Consider the following 16,453-nt stretch of genomic DNA (forward strand, 5'->3'; position numbering starts at 1 on the left):
GTATTTTGGGACATGGCTCATATCAGAGGAATGTCAAGTGTAAACTCATCATCACAAACAATGCAAGGTCGAAGACTGAGTAGTAAAGCTGCAAAATGTCCTACACGTTTAACGATTACTATCACCTGTACTACTAACTACGTAACCTAACCGTAAATATTTTATTTCTTACTAACATTTTATTTAAAAAAGTTGAACTTTAAGTTGACCTTTTGGTAACAATTTAAAGGTTACTATTTATGGTGAAAATTTACATAAAAAACTATGAGCATTGTTTATTAGTAAAATATTATTTCAACAAATCACTCAGTTCTAAGAACAGTAATAACATTATCTTTTAGTAAGATTTAAATGTATCGTACACTGTATGCTGAGTTGTAATAATGATGAAAGAATATAGTACAAGATTTTGATTTGAATAGAGCCAAAAATTGAATAGTTTAATATTTTTGTTACACGTTTGTGTATAATGTTTTACTTAGTAAGTACTGTACTCGCAAATAATCAGCAAAACCTTTCAAGATTAGTTTTTCATTTCCATGTACACCATACAGACTTATTTCAAGTTCATTCATTATTACTTATTCAACTTCAAAGTCGAAATGCAGTAGTCTTCAAAAATTACTTATTTACTAACAAAATAGCCTAATGCATATCATCTAAAAATAAAAATAAAATCATAATAATCAAATTAAATCTTATTAAGGAACATCGAAAAAACTATTTTTAGTTCCTGTTCAGTAGATTATTGCTTTTTTCTCTCTCACAAACACTGGAATATTTACAAAGCTACGTAAAAATAACGAAATGTCGTCGTAGGTCCAAATCGACAACATTCGTATACAAAGTAGACAGTTTGCAATGAGTCTAGATTAGACATGTGCGTGCCAGTAAAGCATATTCCCAAGTTGTGGTGCCAGCTCGCACCAAGTACATGATACACACATGTTCTGCCAACGCGGCCTGTAGAGGTACAGTTACGGTGCAATTTTTATGCATAATTATTTTTTTTTTTCATTTTACCACTAAATTGTAAAGACACAATATTCATAGCTGTGATATTACGACTATCCATTATGAAAGGGTCAAATAGAGTATGCTAGTACTAAATGCTGTGTTACGTCGTATACACAAACCTTTTTAATCGCGCAAGGCTCAAGGCAACCCTGAATTTTGCAAATTATATATAGATACATACCTAGTAAGTATCCAACTATGTCCTCTCAACTAGCCCTATATTTTTTTACAACATTTCAAGTGTGTAAATCGTATGTGTATAATGTAGAATTAATTTAGCTATTGCAACTAACTATATATACAAGTGGTAACTTTTCCTTTGGTAAAAGAAAACTAGGTTCTATTTCATGTGTTATTTTCAGATGGAACACAGATGGAACACCACAAACTGTGATATCGATGTTGTAACTGTTGTGAAAATAAGATAGTTAGACTGTGTTTTAGAGGTTTAAGATTGAAGCATAATGGAGGAAACCGAGGAGGAGGAGGTTTCCAAGAACAAGCAAAGTGTCGCGGTGAAACAAACTCAGGAGACGTTTGAAGCAGCAGGTGTTCGAACGACCAGAATAGTTCGTACTACGGTGCGGACGACTAGTTCAGTTTCGGACATTTCATCGTCGAATGTGTCTACCGCTAGCTTGACAAAAAGATTCGCTACTAGCCTCGACGAATCTAGCACTCTAGGTAAGATCAGTGGTGCGTATGAACCGTCGTACGAGCCACGTTCAATATCAGCATCGTCTCTCAACAAGTCCCCGAAGGCCTCACCTGATAGAAATCTACGAGAAGAGATAACAATCCAAGAACTGGGAAAAGGCGGTGGAGACAAAAAGGTGTACAGAACAACAGCTTTGCTCGATCTTGGGAAATCAATACAAAGACAGCCATCAGTCTTGAAATCCGACTCCATTAGAGAAGAATGTGACAACAATGTGATAATAACCGAACCTGACGACAATAAAGAAGGGTCACTCGATAAAAGCGAGGACTCTTATCCGAATTCAGAAGAACTTACCAAATCAAGCCAAGAAGATTTGCCCAAGGGCTTTTTAGTAGCTGAAGATAGAAACCTCTCACATAGTGCTTTTCAAGCTTTAAGTAGAAGCCATGGTAGTTTAGACGAAACGAAACTCAACATAACAGAACAGAAATCACTGGAAAATCTTACAGTCGGGGGAAGAAGGCAGGTCTTGAGAGGAGGCATCTTAGAGGAAGAATCCACAGAGGTCTCTGGCACAAGAGGAATGCTACTAAGATCTAACACTGGCCAAGAAAACAGACAGCAATGGCTAACAGCAGATACTGGAGCTGCAAATGTCAACAGTAGATCTATGGAGAGTCTTAGAGAACACAGAGCTAGCTTCATAACTAGGTCTGAAAAAGACGTTAGAGGAGTAGCTTCTGCCTCGGTAGAAGCTAGGTCACTGGAAAGTTTGGAAAAAGAAATAAGAATGATGAGCAACAGATATAGAAGAACGGTGTCTGGGGAAGAGGTCAGTAGTGACTGCAGTTCACCTGCTGAAAAGAAGAGAGGATTGTTTGCCTCCGGTAGAGCAGCCGTGCCGTCCCATTTGTCTCTCATGCCTCCAGAGTTCTGCAATCGTCGACTTACTATCTTGTCTCCTCACAGTCCCATGATACAGAATCTTCCTACACCTGGAGGATCATACAACACGTCTGAGATGTGGCAGTTTACCACGCAAACACTCAAGACCAGACGAAAGAAAGCGGTCGTCCTTCCCAAACTCGTTCTTCCAGGGTCTACTGAGGAATTCTTTACTGGGTAAATATAAGTTTTGTAGTATTTCAGTTGTATTCTAAAAACCATGAGGATTATAACAATATATAACTAATATGTAAAATAATTTATGATGTGAAAACTATAAACGAAAGAAATTAATATATAATCAGTTTTCTTTATTACTAGTCAGTTAAAGGTAAAATTTTCACCGTCAAACATTGGTCAATTATTCAAAACTATAAAGTATGGAGCAAGACTATGACTATATTTATGGTAAGCCACCTACAGATGATTCAATTAATTACATTGCCTTAAAATACCATATTAAGAAGGTACTATGAATATAACGGCATTTCAAGTTATAATCACCTGTAATTTTGCCATAAACATACAGAGATAATATTTCATAATATGCCATTTGGGAGATTATTTAATTAATAAATTGTTTATTTTTCAGGTGAGTCTGAACACATTTATTCAATGATTGACTGGGGTAAGTGCTGCTTTTTTATATGGTATTTACTGAAACATTTTTTTTTTATTATCACTTCATAATTAGATATAATAAATACAAAATTGTTAATAATTTTGTACTGACCGTGTAAATCTTTATCTAACATAAAGGCTATTTGGTTACCGAACCCAGTCACTTTTGTTATTACACAGTACCTTTTATAGATAAGTTTAAATAATTATACAGTGGGATAATGATGGTGGAAATCTTTGTTTCCAAAATCCAAGATTTTAACCAAAACCATGTTTGCAGGATTTATTTTTATATATGTGTGTCTATTAGGGGCCTCACAATGTATCACAATGTATCACAAAGTTTCAAGCCAGGCCTGGAACATTTGCCGTATTCTGAATGTTAAATCTCTTCAGTAACTCGGGACGCATGTTACATGTACATAATATACACATGGCTTGCTACCAAACTCTTGACATGACACACTGGTTTAGAATAACAATTGTTATTTCTGATTCCTTTACTTTTTAGATCTTGTCAATAACTATTAACTACCAAGAGATCCATATGTGAACGTGTTTTAGCGTTTTACATGTTTTATAAAACAACGATTTATGTTTGTTCTAAGTTTATTTTACTACAAACTTTTTCCAAAACCCAAAACCTTCAAGCAAATCTTATAATCTTACTTGCGTTCTTTCAATTAAATAAATGTTTACCTTCAATATATTCTTTCAATATTCAATATTTTCTAATATTTCTTTCAATATTTGCCTGTTTTAGCAACGAATAAACGTATGTTTACAAATTTATGATTACCAGGAATGTAAATGATTTTAAAATTTGTAGATGATCGTATTGTTTTAAAGCCGTGGTACTAATCAGCTGATAGCGTCACAGGTGACTTTTAGCGTTACCAACTGCAACACTTGGTATATGTTGGCACAGCTGGCACAATTGTCATACCAGTTCAAATAACTCTGCTCCCGGATACGACATTCAGTTTCTATACACGATGAGTTACTAATATGAGGCCGGCAGAATATAACATTATTTTAACTTTATGGTTGAGTCAAACCGTTTAGTCAAAAGAGTCTTGGCTGCTTTAAATATTTTAGATAAGCTTTTGGCTTTAAATAAACTTGAGTTTTCCATCAGTGTCAGGTCTTTGCACGCAGCGTATTAGGCAAAGCAAGAGCTGAGGTAGAGAAATATTTTGGACTCGACCAAGCCAAAAATCTTGTACAACTTATGTATTATTTTTAAAGTAGTATAGTTTAATAACAGACCATTCATGTTTTGAAAATAGGCTAGAACGACAAACAAGCTTTAAATTTATTTAGGAAAAAAATGTCAAAATCCAATAACACTAGACATTACAGTACAGTATTTACTACTAGAGCTAAGATGGAATATACATAATCTGGAGAGCTCCACTTCTATGCAAAACTTCTCGATCGATCAACGCAAGACATTATTTATTACTAGAATTCGGATTCGACATAAATAATCCAGTGATAGAACCTTTTGAAGAAAGTGGATTTAAATCGTCTGCACAGTAAACGTCTTACTGGAGCAACATTTTGGATTCAAAGTTGATATACGTGAGTGGTTCTGACAGACGTTCTCTGGAAGACTCTTTCTGAATATTCGATCGCGACATCATTTCATATTCTCTTGAGATTTAATGAGCTCTTTATGAATCATTCGAATGTCATGAAATGCTAATTTATAGCTTTACTTTGAAAATCTTGGAAATACGACAGGGATTATTTAATTACTTGGAAGTAGGTTAAAGATGTTTTTGTACAGTACGTGCTTCACTCCGAGGTCGGTAGCATAAGTATTTTTGTTTGTCAAATGTTGTTTACTTACACTGTAATATATCATAGCTCTATATGCTTAGCTGTAGAAACTTCTGTTATTTTTTTAAATTTTTTATCATGTTAGTTTTGAAACAAAATTAATGATAAAAAAAAATTCCTCACCACAACAAACCAATTTCGAAACAACGATTTTCTCATATACTGTATGACGTTTTATAAAGCCGTTAAAAAGTTACATTTATTAAAATCGTGTTAATTTTGAATTAAACTGTTGAATAAAACCCTATGACACACCAAGTTGAGCTATGATAATTTTGTAAGAATAATGGAATTTTATTAACTAGTAGTTTAATGGGATATTTTCTAAATGTTTACAAAACTATTACAATTTAAAATGTTCAACTATTCGTTTTCTTACTGTATTATCCATCCGAAGTGAGAAGTCTTAAAGTGAGTTAAATAAATGAGAGCAAATTTGTAAAGCTTGAAAAGCTTCACGTAAAAGTAAGACTTACGCCTAATAAATGGAGTTTACGAAGAAACGCTCTCGATAAGAAGAAACTTAGACTCTATATAGAAATTTCTTTAACTATAAAAATATTTACCTTCAATATCTCAGTTTACAAAATTATAGAATTTAACATCCGATTTCTCAAATTTTAAACTGAAATCTTCCTTTAAACTCGAATAAAATGTCAAAACGGAGTGTCCAACAAATGTTTTCCAAGAAATATTAGTAGTGTATTTACATGCGCAGATTATCCACTCTATTTAAGCTTACAGAATCACAGTAATCATATATTTTGACGATCGGTTTTAGTGTCAAACATGTAGTTTAATGGTACTGCATATACAACAGATCCTACATGATTGATTTTTATCATCGGGTTTAATCACAACACCATCAACAACACAATATAAGTCCTGGTAACCAGCTACGCTCCGTTAGATGATATTGTCGACTTGATGACTTAAAGGAGAAATCCCAAAGGATTACACGACAAGTCATGTTAGGCTAAATTAGCGGATTCGTTGTGAAAACAATACGCCTTGTCAGAATTATTTAACATTATTTAACATTTTTGCATATTGTATAACAGGTTTCGAGACATCTGTTTGAAATTATATTGTATTAATTTGATTGAAATAGTACACAAATTATGAACAGGGATAATTTCTATACCAATAACCTTTAATTATTCTTTGAACCCCCCCCCCCCCCAACCAATTGGTTGATTTACTAAGTCAAATATTTTCTGAGTATGTTTTGCGTATGTGCATATTTCACAAGAGTTGTAACTGAAAAGACAGGTGTTATCTTGTTGTAGTTAGTATAAATATAAACTCTGCTTTTGATAAAGTGCCAAACACTAAGTGTTTATTTTCCTCTGAGTAAAGGGATAGAGTTTGAGTTCATATTTGTAAATATTCACATGTTAGTTCTGTTTCCTACAAGTCCGTTTACCAATTTTACTCGTGATATTTATTCATCAAGAATAACTAAAAAACTATGATCAGATTTTTTTTTCTTGGTGCCTTGATACAGAATTATTATAGTGTATATTCAAAATTAAAATGATCTAGTGTAATAATAAACAATAAAATTCAAGAAACTGCAGTCAAGTATAGCTACCACGTTATATAAACATCTTAATTCATATATAATCTAAAAAAAGTTTATAAATGGATGGTAGGAATGTGGAGTTTAAAAAAAAAATATATAAAATGTAATTATAAAATAAAGTAAAGATTTTAGAGTAATTTAGAGTCTTGGCTACTAAGAAAAACGTATCTTCTTTTCAAACACTTAATAGCTTGGTTTTTGAATATAATGTATCACCTTTTTTAAACACATTTTTCCAAAATCTTAATCAATGTATATAGTAACAAACAATTTGATTGCCACAAAAGTCATCTTTATACAGGGTGGAAAAGTCTTGGGGCAGTAAATATGTTATTAAATATTATTCAACCTAACTTTAGTTTGTTTTTTGTTACTAATCCAACCAACTAAAAACCAACCTTCCGGAGAGTTTAAGAGATTTCAAAATTATATAAATAATGTCATATGAATGATTTATTTTTCATTAACCGCTTACAAATCATTGATTTTAGAAATTGCACTGCCCCCTAAATCCAGTTGTGTGGACAGAGGAAAAAATGCGTAGAATTTACTATTACTACTTAGACTAGCTTGTACTTAGATGCTATGAAAAAAGTAAATACATGAAAGTAAGATTTTTATAATAAACTAAATCAAAATTAAATGAAATGTTTAAGTATATTTTTGCTGTACTCTGCGTAGACAAAAAAGAAAAAAATAGTACTGTATTGATTAAAATGTTATAAAAAATATGAAAAAGTAAAAAAATTCTATATGGATTCAAACAATATTGTTTAGGTGATAAAGCAAATAATTTGGTTGGCAAAATACTATGGAATCTATAATAAGTTACATCTAACTTACATTTTCAAAAAACTTTCTCCAGATTTTATGGGGTACAAAAGGGGGTTTAAGTTGTACAAAATATTTTCCTCATTTATTTTGGCTACTATACATTCTGTAACGGTGGTCTGCTTCATGCTGTAAAATAATATCATATCAAACGTTTACAACAATGTTTTGGCTAACTAACACTAAAAAATCTAGACAACTGTTATCTATTTTTCACGTGAAAACGTTTTACACATGTATCTGAAATGATCAAAGTGCCTTTCAAACAGCTGACACTGGGAAAATATGCGGTGGTTATTCTTAGATCTGTCACGGGCATTTGGCCAGCGTCAGTATAACAAAGTGGTTCCATGGTTTAAATTTCTATTTAGTCTTACTGTAAAATGTAGATAAAAGAGGTTTTCTGACCTCTGATTCTCATTAAATTTTCAAGTATATCCTGTTAATTGTAACTAAAATTTAATTTCTAAGATTTACTGTACTTATTCCTAGATATTAACGAATCCATGGCACTTATTTAATATCACATCTCTTCAAGGTGTTTTTTCTTTTACCTAACATAGCAAAAACTAGTGGAAAAACTTAAATCAATCACTGAATGACGGGCAGGGAAAAGTGCAAAAATTTAAAATACTATTGCACTATAACTACATCCAAAAGCGAAATGCTGCAATGTTTACTGTATTATTTTATATGACTTATGATGGTGTGGTACGACAAATAATAAAAACAATTTCTTGTAGTGTTTGTGCTGCATATTATTTCCCACCAAACACGAAAGTACGAAGTCATAGGAAGTAGACTTGGCACTAAGTCAAAGAAGTTTATATTTATTCTTTGGCAACTCCAAAACCCACCTGCTTCATTCTGCTACGGGCTTATTAAACTTTGCGTTCCTTTATATTAGGTCGAATATTCCTTTAAAAGAAGCGTTGTTTCATTGGGGTAGTCAAAGGTACATAGCACGTGATACATGTTGAATACATTAATTAGTATAATAATGTGTCAATTACTACTCTGTATGGAAAAAAGTAATTAGATAACTTCTTGATCAGCATTGTACGAGTTATTAAATTTACGGAAAGTATATAAAGATACGTCTTATAACACTTAAAACATATATTTACGTTTATACTGTTACTCACAAGACGGTAAATATACAAAAGATGGTAAGTGGTGATCGATTTTGATTGGACACTCCAATCATCATCAGACCCAATAGGCGAATGAAAAGAATCTTGAATGGCGTCCCTACTTATACCCTATTGGCTACCGGAAACACCGGCCAATACATTTTTATAAGTTAACTGAAATCGAAATTTACTTGTTCATTAATCAACTTATTTCTATTTTTAAATTTTTCCTTATAAATATACAATTCTTCCCAAGCATTCATCACATATCCCTTCTTACAATTCTTCAAAATACATAGATTATCCTCCATTTTTCCTATTGAGTGTCCATTTTGTAACAGGTTAGATTTTATTAGAGAGATTTAAAATTACTTTATTTTATATTAAACTTTTTACTTTTAATTACAATAGTTTTTACTATAAATGTCTTTTTAACAAACTGTTACTAAGTATCTTAGGAATTTCTTTAATAATTTAAAACATATTAATTATAACTCAGTCATGGTTGCATAAACGTAATATTTTAACAAGTTACGTGTTGAGAGACATATGTTCAACAACTAAAAATATTCAATTGAATTAATGTACCTAATAATTGCAGTCCATATGATTGCAAATAAACTGTATACATAATATACATATATTCTGATAAGGCTATGTAACTATACTCTTCTTATCAAAGGCAATACCTTTAGCATTATAACCCTGTTATTACAGTAGCTGGTATATAATTGAACCTAAATATTGACCGTTATCTACAAACCATCAAATTAGCAATGGATCAAGCGAATGGAAATATTTGTACCGTATTGGTTTCGGTTGGAAAGTACAAACCTTGTTTAGAAAATCTATACTTTCTTTCCAGATAATTTTTAAATAGCTTCTCGATTAGCTCTTTAAAATTAAAAGCTCCTATGAAATGGACTAGACAAATTTTACTCACTCTAAGGCTAATATTATATTTATTCATCATTGTCTCCAGGATTGATTTAAGACAGTATAAAATAGGTTTACGTACCTTACGTCGTCAATCCTTGAGTCTTACAAGCGACTAGTTTCGAAACTGGCGTTTCATTTTCAAGCTCCATGTTTGACGACAAAGCTTGAAAATAAAAAACGCTAGTTTCGAAACTAGTCGCTTGTAAGACTATTCAAGGATTGACGACGTAAAGTACGTAAACCTATTTTATACTGTCTAATATTATAACTTAAACTATGAATATTTTGAAGCAGAAAATACCTATAAACAACTTAAAGGCAAACTATCATTGGTTTGCACTTGCAGTGATTGAAGTGATTATTTATGCAAATCTTAATCTAGCGAATTAAATAACGCATGTTAATGTTCATCATATTAAAAGTCTATATAAATAGTACATTTTTATTTTCAATAAATTTTCAAGTAAATTCAATAGTTTAGGGTATAATAAATTAACTAAATTAAGACTACATTTCTTGTTTTAAAAATAGTATGGAACGAGTTATTTTATACGCAAGAGATTTGAATAATATTTACTGTTATTCAACATTTAATAACGAACAATACTTTATTGATTAATATATCAGTATTTGGTTTCCCGTAGGCCTACTATCGGTCAACTACTACTGCATGGATTAGTTTTAAGGATACATAAATCAAAATTATGTTATCCTTGATTTACACTCTCGGTATAATATTAGAAGCAACGTAGAATTTGCTATTCTTGAGACTGTGTTATGAAATTGATTTCATAATAGGTCACTCCAAAACAGAAATTTTGCATACTCAGATGTTTAATGTCACATGTATTTCTGCTAGACTCTATTAAATTACTAAGTGAATTAGAAACTATCTAAACATTAGTTTTTTTGTATTTAATCACGCCCCAAAAATATTACATAGTGAACATTATTAGACAAACTATATTTTGTGCTCAATATTTTTTTATCTTTTAGTTTAAAAATCGTGTAAACAGTATTATTATTGATATAAAATGTATAAACTACCATACAAAATATAATGTAATATACATCGTATATTCAAATTGAATTACCTGTTAGACTACTTATTAAAATATAACTTAAATACCACATTTAGTTTTATATTTTTTAAGAAATTGAATTGAAAAGCAACCCACTCAGAGTCAACGCCCCAATACTTTACTTCAGGTAAAACTTTGTCTTTCTTGGAAGTAACAGAACCACTTTCTTTGTTATAATGAAAATATAAAATTAATTTATCACGCATTTTTTCAGCAATAACCAATTTTAAAATGAAATGTTCATAACTTGTTGTACAAGTTTCAGATAATAATGTTTTGATTTAAATGTACGTAATTTAAATTTAAAAACACTAAAGTTTAATACTAGTATAAATAATTTCTGTTGTATATTTTAATTTCCATATCCGTTGCAAGTAGAGTTACATGATGCTTTTGAAATGCGTTTGATGAAAACCCTTCAGAATTTTTAATATCAACCTATAAAATACTTAAAATACCAATAAAAATACTTGACAACTTTGACGATACTTAGTTTGTAGATACATTTTACAAAAACCCACAAACCCACAGGTATATTAGGGTATACAATTTCTTGCCTTATTTCTGAAAGCTATGAAAAGTAAAGAATCATTAACTTCACCTATTTACTGTATATAATTGCGATGTAAAATCAATTTCTGCTTCGCAAAATCAAGCTGGAGATATCTGAGCAGTATTTACTGACAGTGTATTATGGCCTTTTCCATAGTCATCTGAACTACGGTTTGCAGTTGTGGGGTCATGCACCTGGTTCTAGGAGGTCCTTCAGACTCCAGAAGAAGGCATTCAGAATTGTAACTTCTAGCAAAGCTGACGCCCACTGTAGACCTCTTTTTATGCGTCTGTGAGTTATGACAATGTTCAGCCAGTATTTCTTAAACAGTATTGTACACATAAAGAAAAACTTAAATGATTTTAGCTCAAGGGGTGACGTTCATAGTTGCAATACTCGTAACCGTAGCCAACTTGACCTTCCATCCCATCGGCTCAGTAAGACTGCAAACAGTTTCCCCACTATGGCCATAAAGCTGTATAATAGTCTAAGTGTTGAGATCAGAGGCCAGCCAGTGAAAGCGTTCGTAGCGCACATGTCTAGGGAGTTGAAGACTAGGCCCCTTTACTCCATCAGGGAATTTTTCGAAACCCCTGACTCAGTTTGGACATCATGATCCACCGCCTTGTATATAGTGTATATAGTGTATATAGACAAAGTTTTAAAGTTTTAATTTTTCATTTGACGCAATCTATCCAGCTATGACTGGGCAACGATGAAGAACCGGTAAAGGTAAATGAACAGAAAAGAAACTGTAGTTTATGGACATTAGCTGCTGTTTAAAACCAACGATTTTATCATTGTGAATTTTCAGTTGCTAATAGTTAACAAATAGTAAACCACCAAATGTTTACTAGCAAATGCAATAAACTACCTAAACAGGTAAAACCTCTCACTGTAAAAATAAACATTTTCTTTACCATGTATTTATTAGTAAATTGTCACAAAATTTCCATTCCAGTTGCTGTACTAGTGTAGTACATACAAGTTTTGTTTGTAAAGTAGTTAAATTAGTATGCTAAATCCGTTGGCTAATCCTGTCACAGCAAACCTGCTAACTAAAAACATTTTCATTTCCCTGATCGGATTTACAATTAAATATTCTCCTATACATATTACATTATATTATATATATATGTGTGAGTTTATAGTTTGTTTTAATTTCCCTCGTAACTATTAGACGTACACCAAAGCTTGAATAAACTAATAATTAATTTATTTTTAGCCCCACAAAATGGTTTGTAAGAGACTGCTGATAAAATTTTTAAGGGGCAAAAATTTGGAAAACCCATTTTAACCCATAAAACCTCTTTCCCACAATCCGATTATGCTAGTACATAGAATAAATAAATTATTTAAAAGTTTTTAAACAGCCGCGTTAATTGAATAAAAACTATTAAACGGCATGTGTTCATTAAAGTAAATACATATAAGCTATTTAGAATAATATTTTGTTACTGCAAACATTTTAGCTAGATTAGACTGTGCGATTCTGCTTGACATAAGCAAGTGCTTTCCTTGACAAGAAAGGTCTTTATAAATATTTGATTATCTAATCGATTTGCAATTCCTTTCACCTTTTCTGTTTGGTTACATCTTTAAAAACGTTTAAAAGTTTATTAATGCATCTAGTTTAACTCTCGTTTCAGTACCCTTTCAGTTTTTTCTAAGTATTTTATTACTGACAGTTAAAACTAATTTAATTTGTGGGGACACATTTTATAAGGGGCCACACCTTTTAGTTCTAAAGAAATTTTGGACTATAATTTACCATAAACTTATTGTCATATGAATTACTTTCAACATTTTTACCATAAGATTCTTCCTACATAGAAAATAAGCGCCTTTTCAAACTCCACGATTCAATAGGAAATAAACAGCCCTCGTGGTGGAATGGTTGAAGATTGCAGATTGAGGCCGGAAATTCTTTGTGAATAAAATCTCCGTTGGTTACTTCTCTACTCTACCATTCTGCTTTGGGCCTTATCACTTCTGTGTGTGGTTCTGATTATAAATCTTCCTGGACTGTTAGAAGTTTAAAATATTAGGATATAATTACTGATACGTAAACTGCAAACACTCTCAATAACGCTCAATACAGATGTGATGGATTTTTAAAATTCAAAAGATTCAAAAGATTCAAAAGATTCAAAAACTTTATTCGCCATTCAATACAAAATGTACAATAGGCTTTGTCTCATACATTAAATACTTAACTGCTAAAATAAATAAATAAAATCATTCCAAAAAATAAATTACAAAATGCAAACTCACACAGCAAACCATGCATAAAAAACAAATCAGCAAGCCAAGCAAAACAAAATAGCAAACTTACATACCAGGTGAAATGGGCTTAGCCCTTATAGCCTCAAAGAAATCTTCAATTTTGTACAGAGGATTTAATACCAACCATTTTCTTATGACCGTACAAAATTTAGAGGTACACAAGGAACGTACTTCAAAGGGTAGGCTGTTAAAAAATTTTATGCCTGAAACAGGAAAACAATTCTGAGTCAAACTTAGCCTATGACTAGTCAAATGTATGCTATTGGAGCTTCTTGTATCATGTGTGTGTACCTCCTTGTTTAAAACAAAGCTAGACTCCTCAGACTTGATGGCAATTAAACATTGATAAATATACACATTAATGACTGTCATGATCTGCAACTGAACAAACAATGGCTTACAGTGAGCATAATAGTGTGCCCCACATATAACTCGCACTGCCTTTTTTTGCCATATCAGGATTCTCTGAACATGAGGGGAGTGACCCCAGAGCCTTGTCCCATACAAAATGTGGGACTGGAAAAAAGAGAAAAAAGCGAGTCTCACAAAATTAAGGGGAACTTCACACATGAGCCTCCTAAGCAAATGAGTGACTCTACTAAGTTTTACGCAAAGGGCATTGATGTGATCACTCCACCCAAGCTCAGAGTCCAAAGTGAAACCCAACAACTTAACTGTGTTAACCTCATGAACTTTCTTGCTTAGGCTAAACAATATTCCTTGTGTTTTTCCCTCATTAAGTGCCAGCTTATTACCAGAAAACCAATCTGAGGCTGCATTAAACAGCACATCAACATTATTACATGCAATATAAGGATCAGGATGGTTCATAAACAAAGTAGTGTCATCCGCATACAACAACATCTCATGAGAAACACAATGATACAGATCATTCATGGCAACAATGAAAAGGAAAGGCCCCAACACTGAGCCCTGCGGGACTCCACATCTAACCTCAATGGCACTCGAGTTGCTACCATTCCAACTTACAATCTGATATCTATTGTCTAGATAAGACTGCACCACCTTGAGGGCATTCCCTCCAATGCCATACTTCTTAAATTTCTCAATTAAGTTGTCATGAGGAACAGAGTCAAACGCACGAGATAAATCGCACAAAAGAACAGCAGTTGACGACTTGCTCTCAAAAGCTTCCAAGATTACTTGAAGGAGAGAATCCACAGCCGTAACTGTGGACCTTCCCCTCCGAAAACCATGTTGAATAGGGGCAAGGAGGTTATTCCCCTCAAAGTGGTCACAGAGCTGATTCAACATGATCACCTCAAATACCTTACCAAATACCGGTATTAAAGACACCGGTCTAAAACTCTCCATTACATCCCTAGGGCCCTTCTTATATACTGGCACTGTTCTAGATACTTTCAGTACATCAGGAAAAACACCCTGCAGAAGGCAGGAGCTAAACAGATGGGCCAAAATTGGAGCAATCAAAATAACAATCCTTTTCATAAAATTAGACGACATATCATAAATATCCTTACTATTAGAGGATTTAAAGCTATTTACAGTATTTACAATATCTAAGGCATTCACCATTCTCCACTGGAAATTTACATGGGCCAATGGAATGCTATCTATATAATTAAACTCATTTACAGGAATCCCATTTACAATATCAGCCACCGAGTCTACAAAAAAGTGGTTGAATTCCTCAGCAGAAGCAAACTTGCCATCAACACCCAAGGAACCAGCTCCATGTTTATTGATCAGGTCCCAAGCAGCCTTACACGGGTTCGCAGCCCTGGATATTTTATCAGCCGCTGCAGCCAGCTTCGCCTCTCGTAGCTTTAGACGATAGTTCCTCCGCAATTCCCGAAGATAAGGAGTAACACCGGGTCTACTTTTGGTCATATCATGAACAAGAAGTATGTGCCTTTTTAAGTCAGCAAGTTCATCAGTGTACCAATTACTAACATGACTCTTTGCAGGCCCGTCCTTAGATACACCGTCACGTGAAGCTACTTTCTTGCGTTTTACAGGAAAATAGAAATCAAATTTACCCTTAAAATTTTGAAAGAAACTGTTAAATGCATCATTTGCTGGGAGTCCACAAGTCTCATTAAACCACACTGTTACTTGACTCGCAATGTCGTCACAAAATACACTAAAACGAGTCTCGTTAAATAATCTGAATGATACAGATTTAGTCAGATTGCTTGACCGATCCTCCTGAACTATAGGCCAAGTACATTTAAGCTGAAGGAAAATGTGCCTATGGTCCGCAATTATGTCATCACTGACAACAACAACATAGTTCCAACTGTCAATATTTGTTAAGAAAGAATCAATGGATGATTTTTCCCTAGTAGGCACAAAAACACTACTATAAAAACCAAAACTACGGAGGGTGTTTAAAAAGTCCATTGAATCCCTTCCTGTCTTAAGTAGGTCTATATTATGGTCTGTACCTATAGCCACCGACAGGCCAAATGTAGTCAAGAAAGCTAAACAGAGTTCAAGCAGTTCGAAAAAACGATCAACCGAACCATTAGGTGAACGATACATGGCAACTATAATAAGGTTCAAATCATGTAGTAATACAGCAGCAAACTCACCCTCGAAATCCTCACAAAAATTGCTTACATCCAAGCAGGTGAAATTCAGCCCGGATTTCACAAATAGGGCAACACCACCTGAAATAGAATTAGTCCTACAGTAATGGGAGGCAAGCTTGAGGTTCCCAATACAACTATAAAATTGAACTTCATCAGGTTGAAGCCAATGCTCCATAACACAAAGCACGTCCAGGTTATTATGTGCACACAGAAGTTCCAGTTCTAATATTTTATTTTTGATACACTGGATGTTTATCGAGCAGAGATTTAAATTCACTACCGGTACCCTGGATTCATTTGAAGTCTCGGTAAAAAAGTCTTAGACTTAATAGGTCTGGAAGATTTTTCGACAAACTCCCTCACAAGGGTCCCAACAGGC

General features: G+C 33.1%; 1 protein-coding gene across 6 annotated transcripts in view; it reads left to right on the plus strand.

The window, feature by feature from the left end:
- Positions 1-16,453, plus strand: part of LOC128994290 (cAMP-specific 3',5'-cyclic phosphodiesterase) — a 721,667-nt gene that overhangs the window by 342,236 nt on the left and 362,978 nt on the right. For 2 of the 6 annotated variants that reach the window (XM_054418709.1, XM_054418710.1), the window contains exon 2: positions 1,380-2,800. The exons of the other annotated variants lie outside the window; for them this stretch is intronic. In XM_054418709.1, the coding sequence (XP_054274684.1) occupies positions 1,482-2,800 (1,319 nt within the window). In that variant the 5' untranslated portion in view covers positions 1,380-1,481. The remainder of the gene's footprint in view (positions 1-1,379; positions 2,801-16,453) is intronic. 6 annotated transcript variants of the gene reach the window in all.

This window comes from Macrosteles quadrilineatus, unplaced genomic scaffold, assembly GCF_028750875.1.
Source record: "Macrosteles quadrilineatus isolate MER2022 unplaced genomic scaffold, UCM_ALF_1.0 Scaffold_5__1_contigs__length_97177068, whole genome shotgun sequence".
NCBI classification, from domain to species: domain Eukaryota; kingdom Metazoa; phylum Arthropoda; class Insecta; order Hemiptera; family Cicadellidae; genus Macrosteles; species Macrosteles quadrilineatus.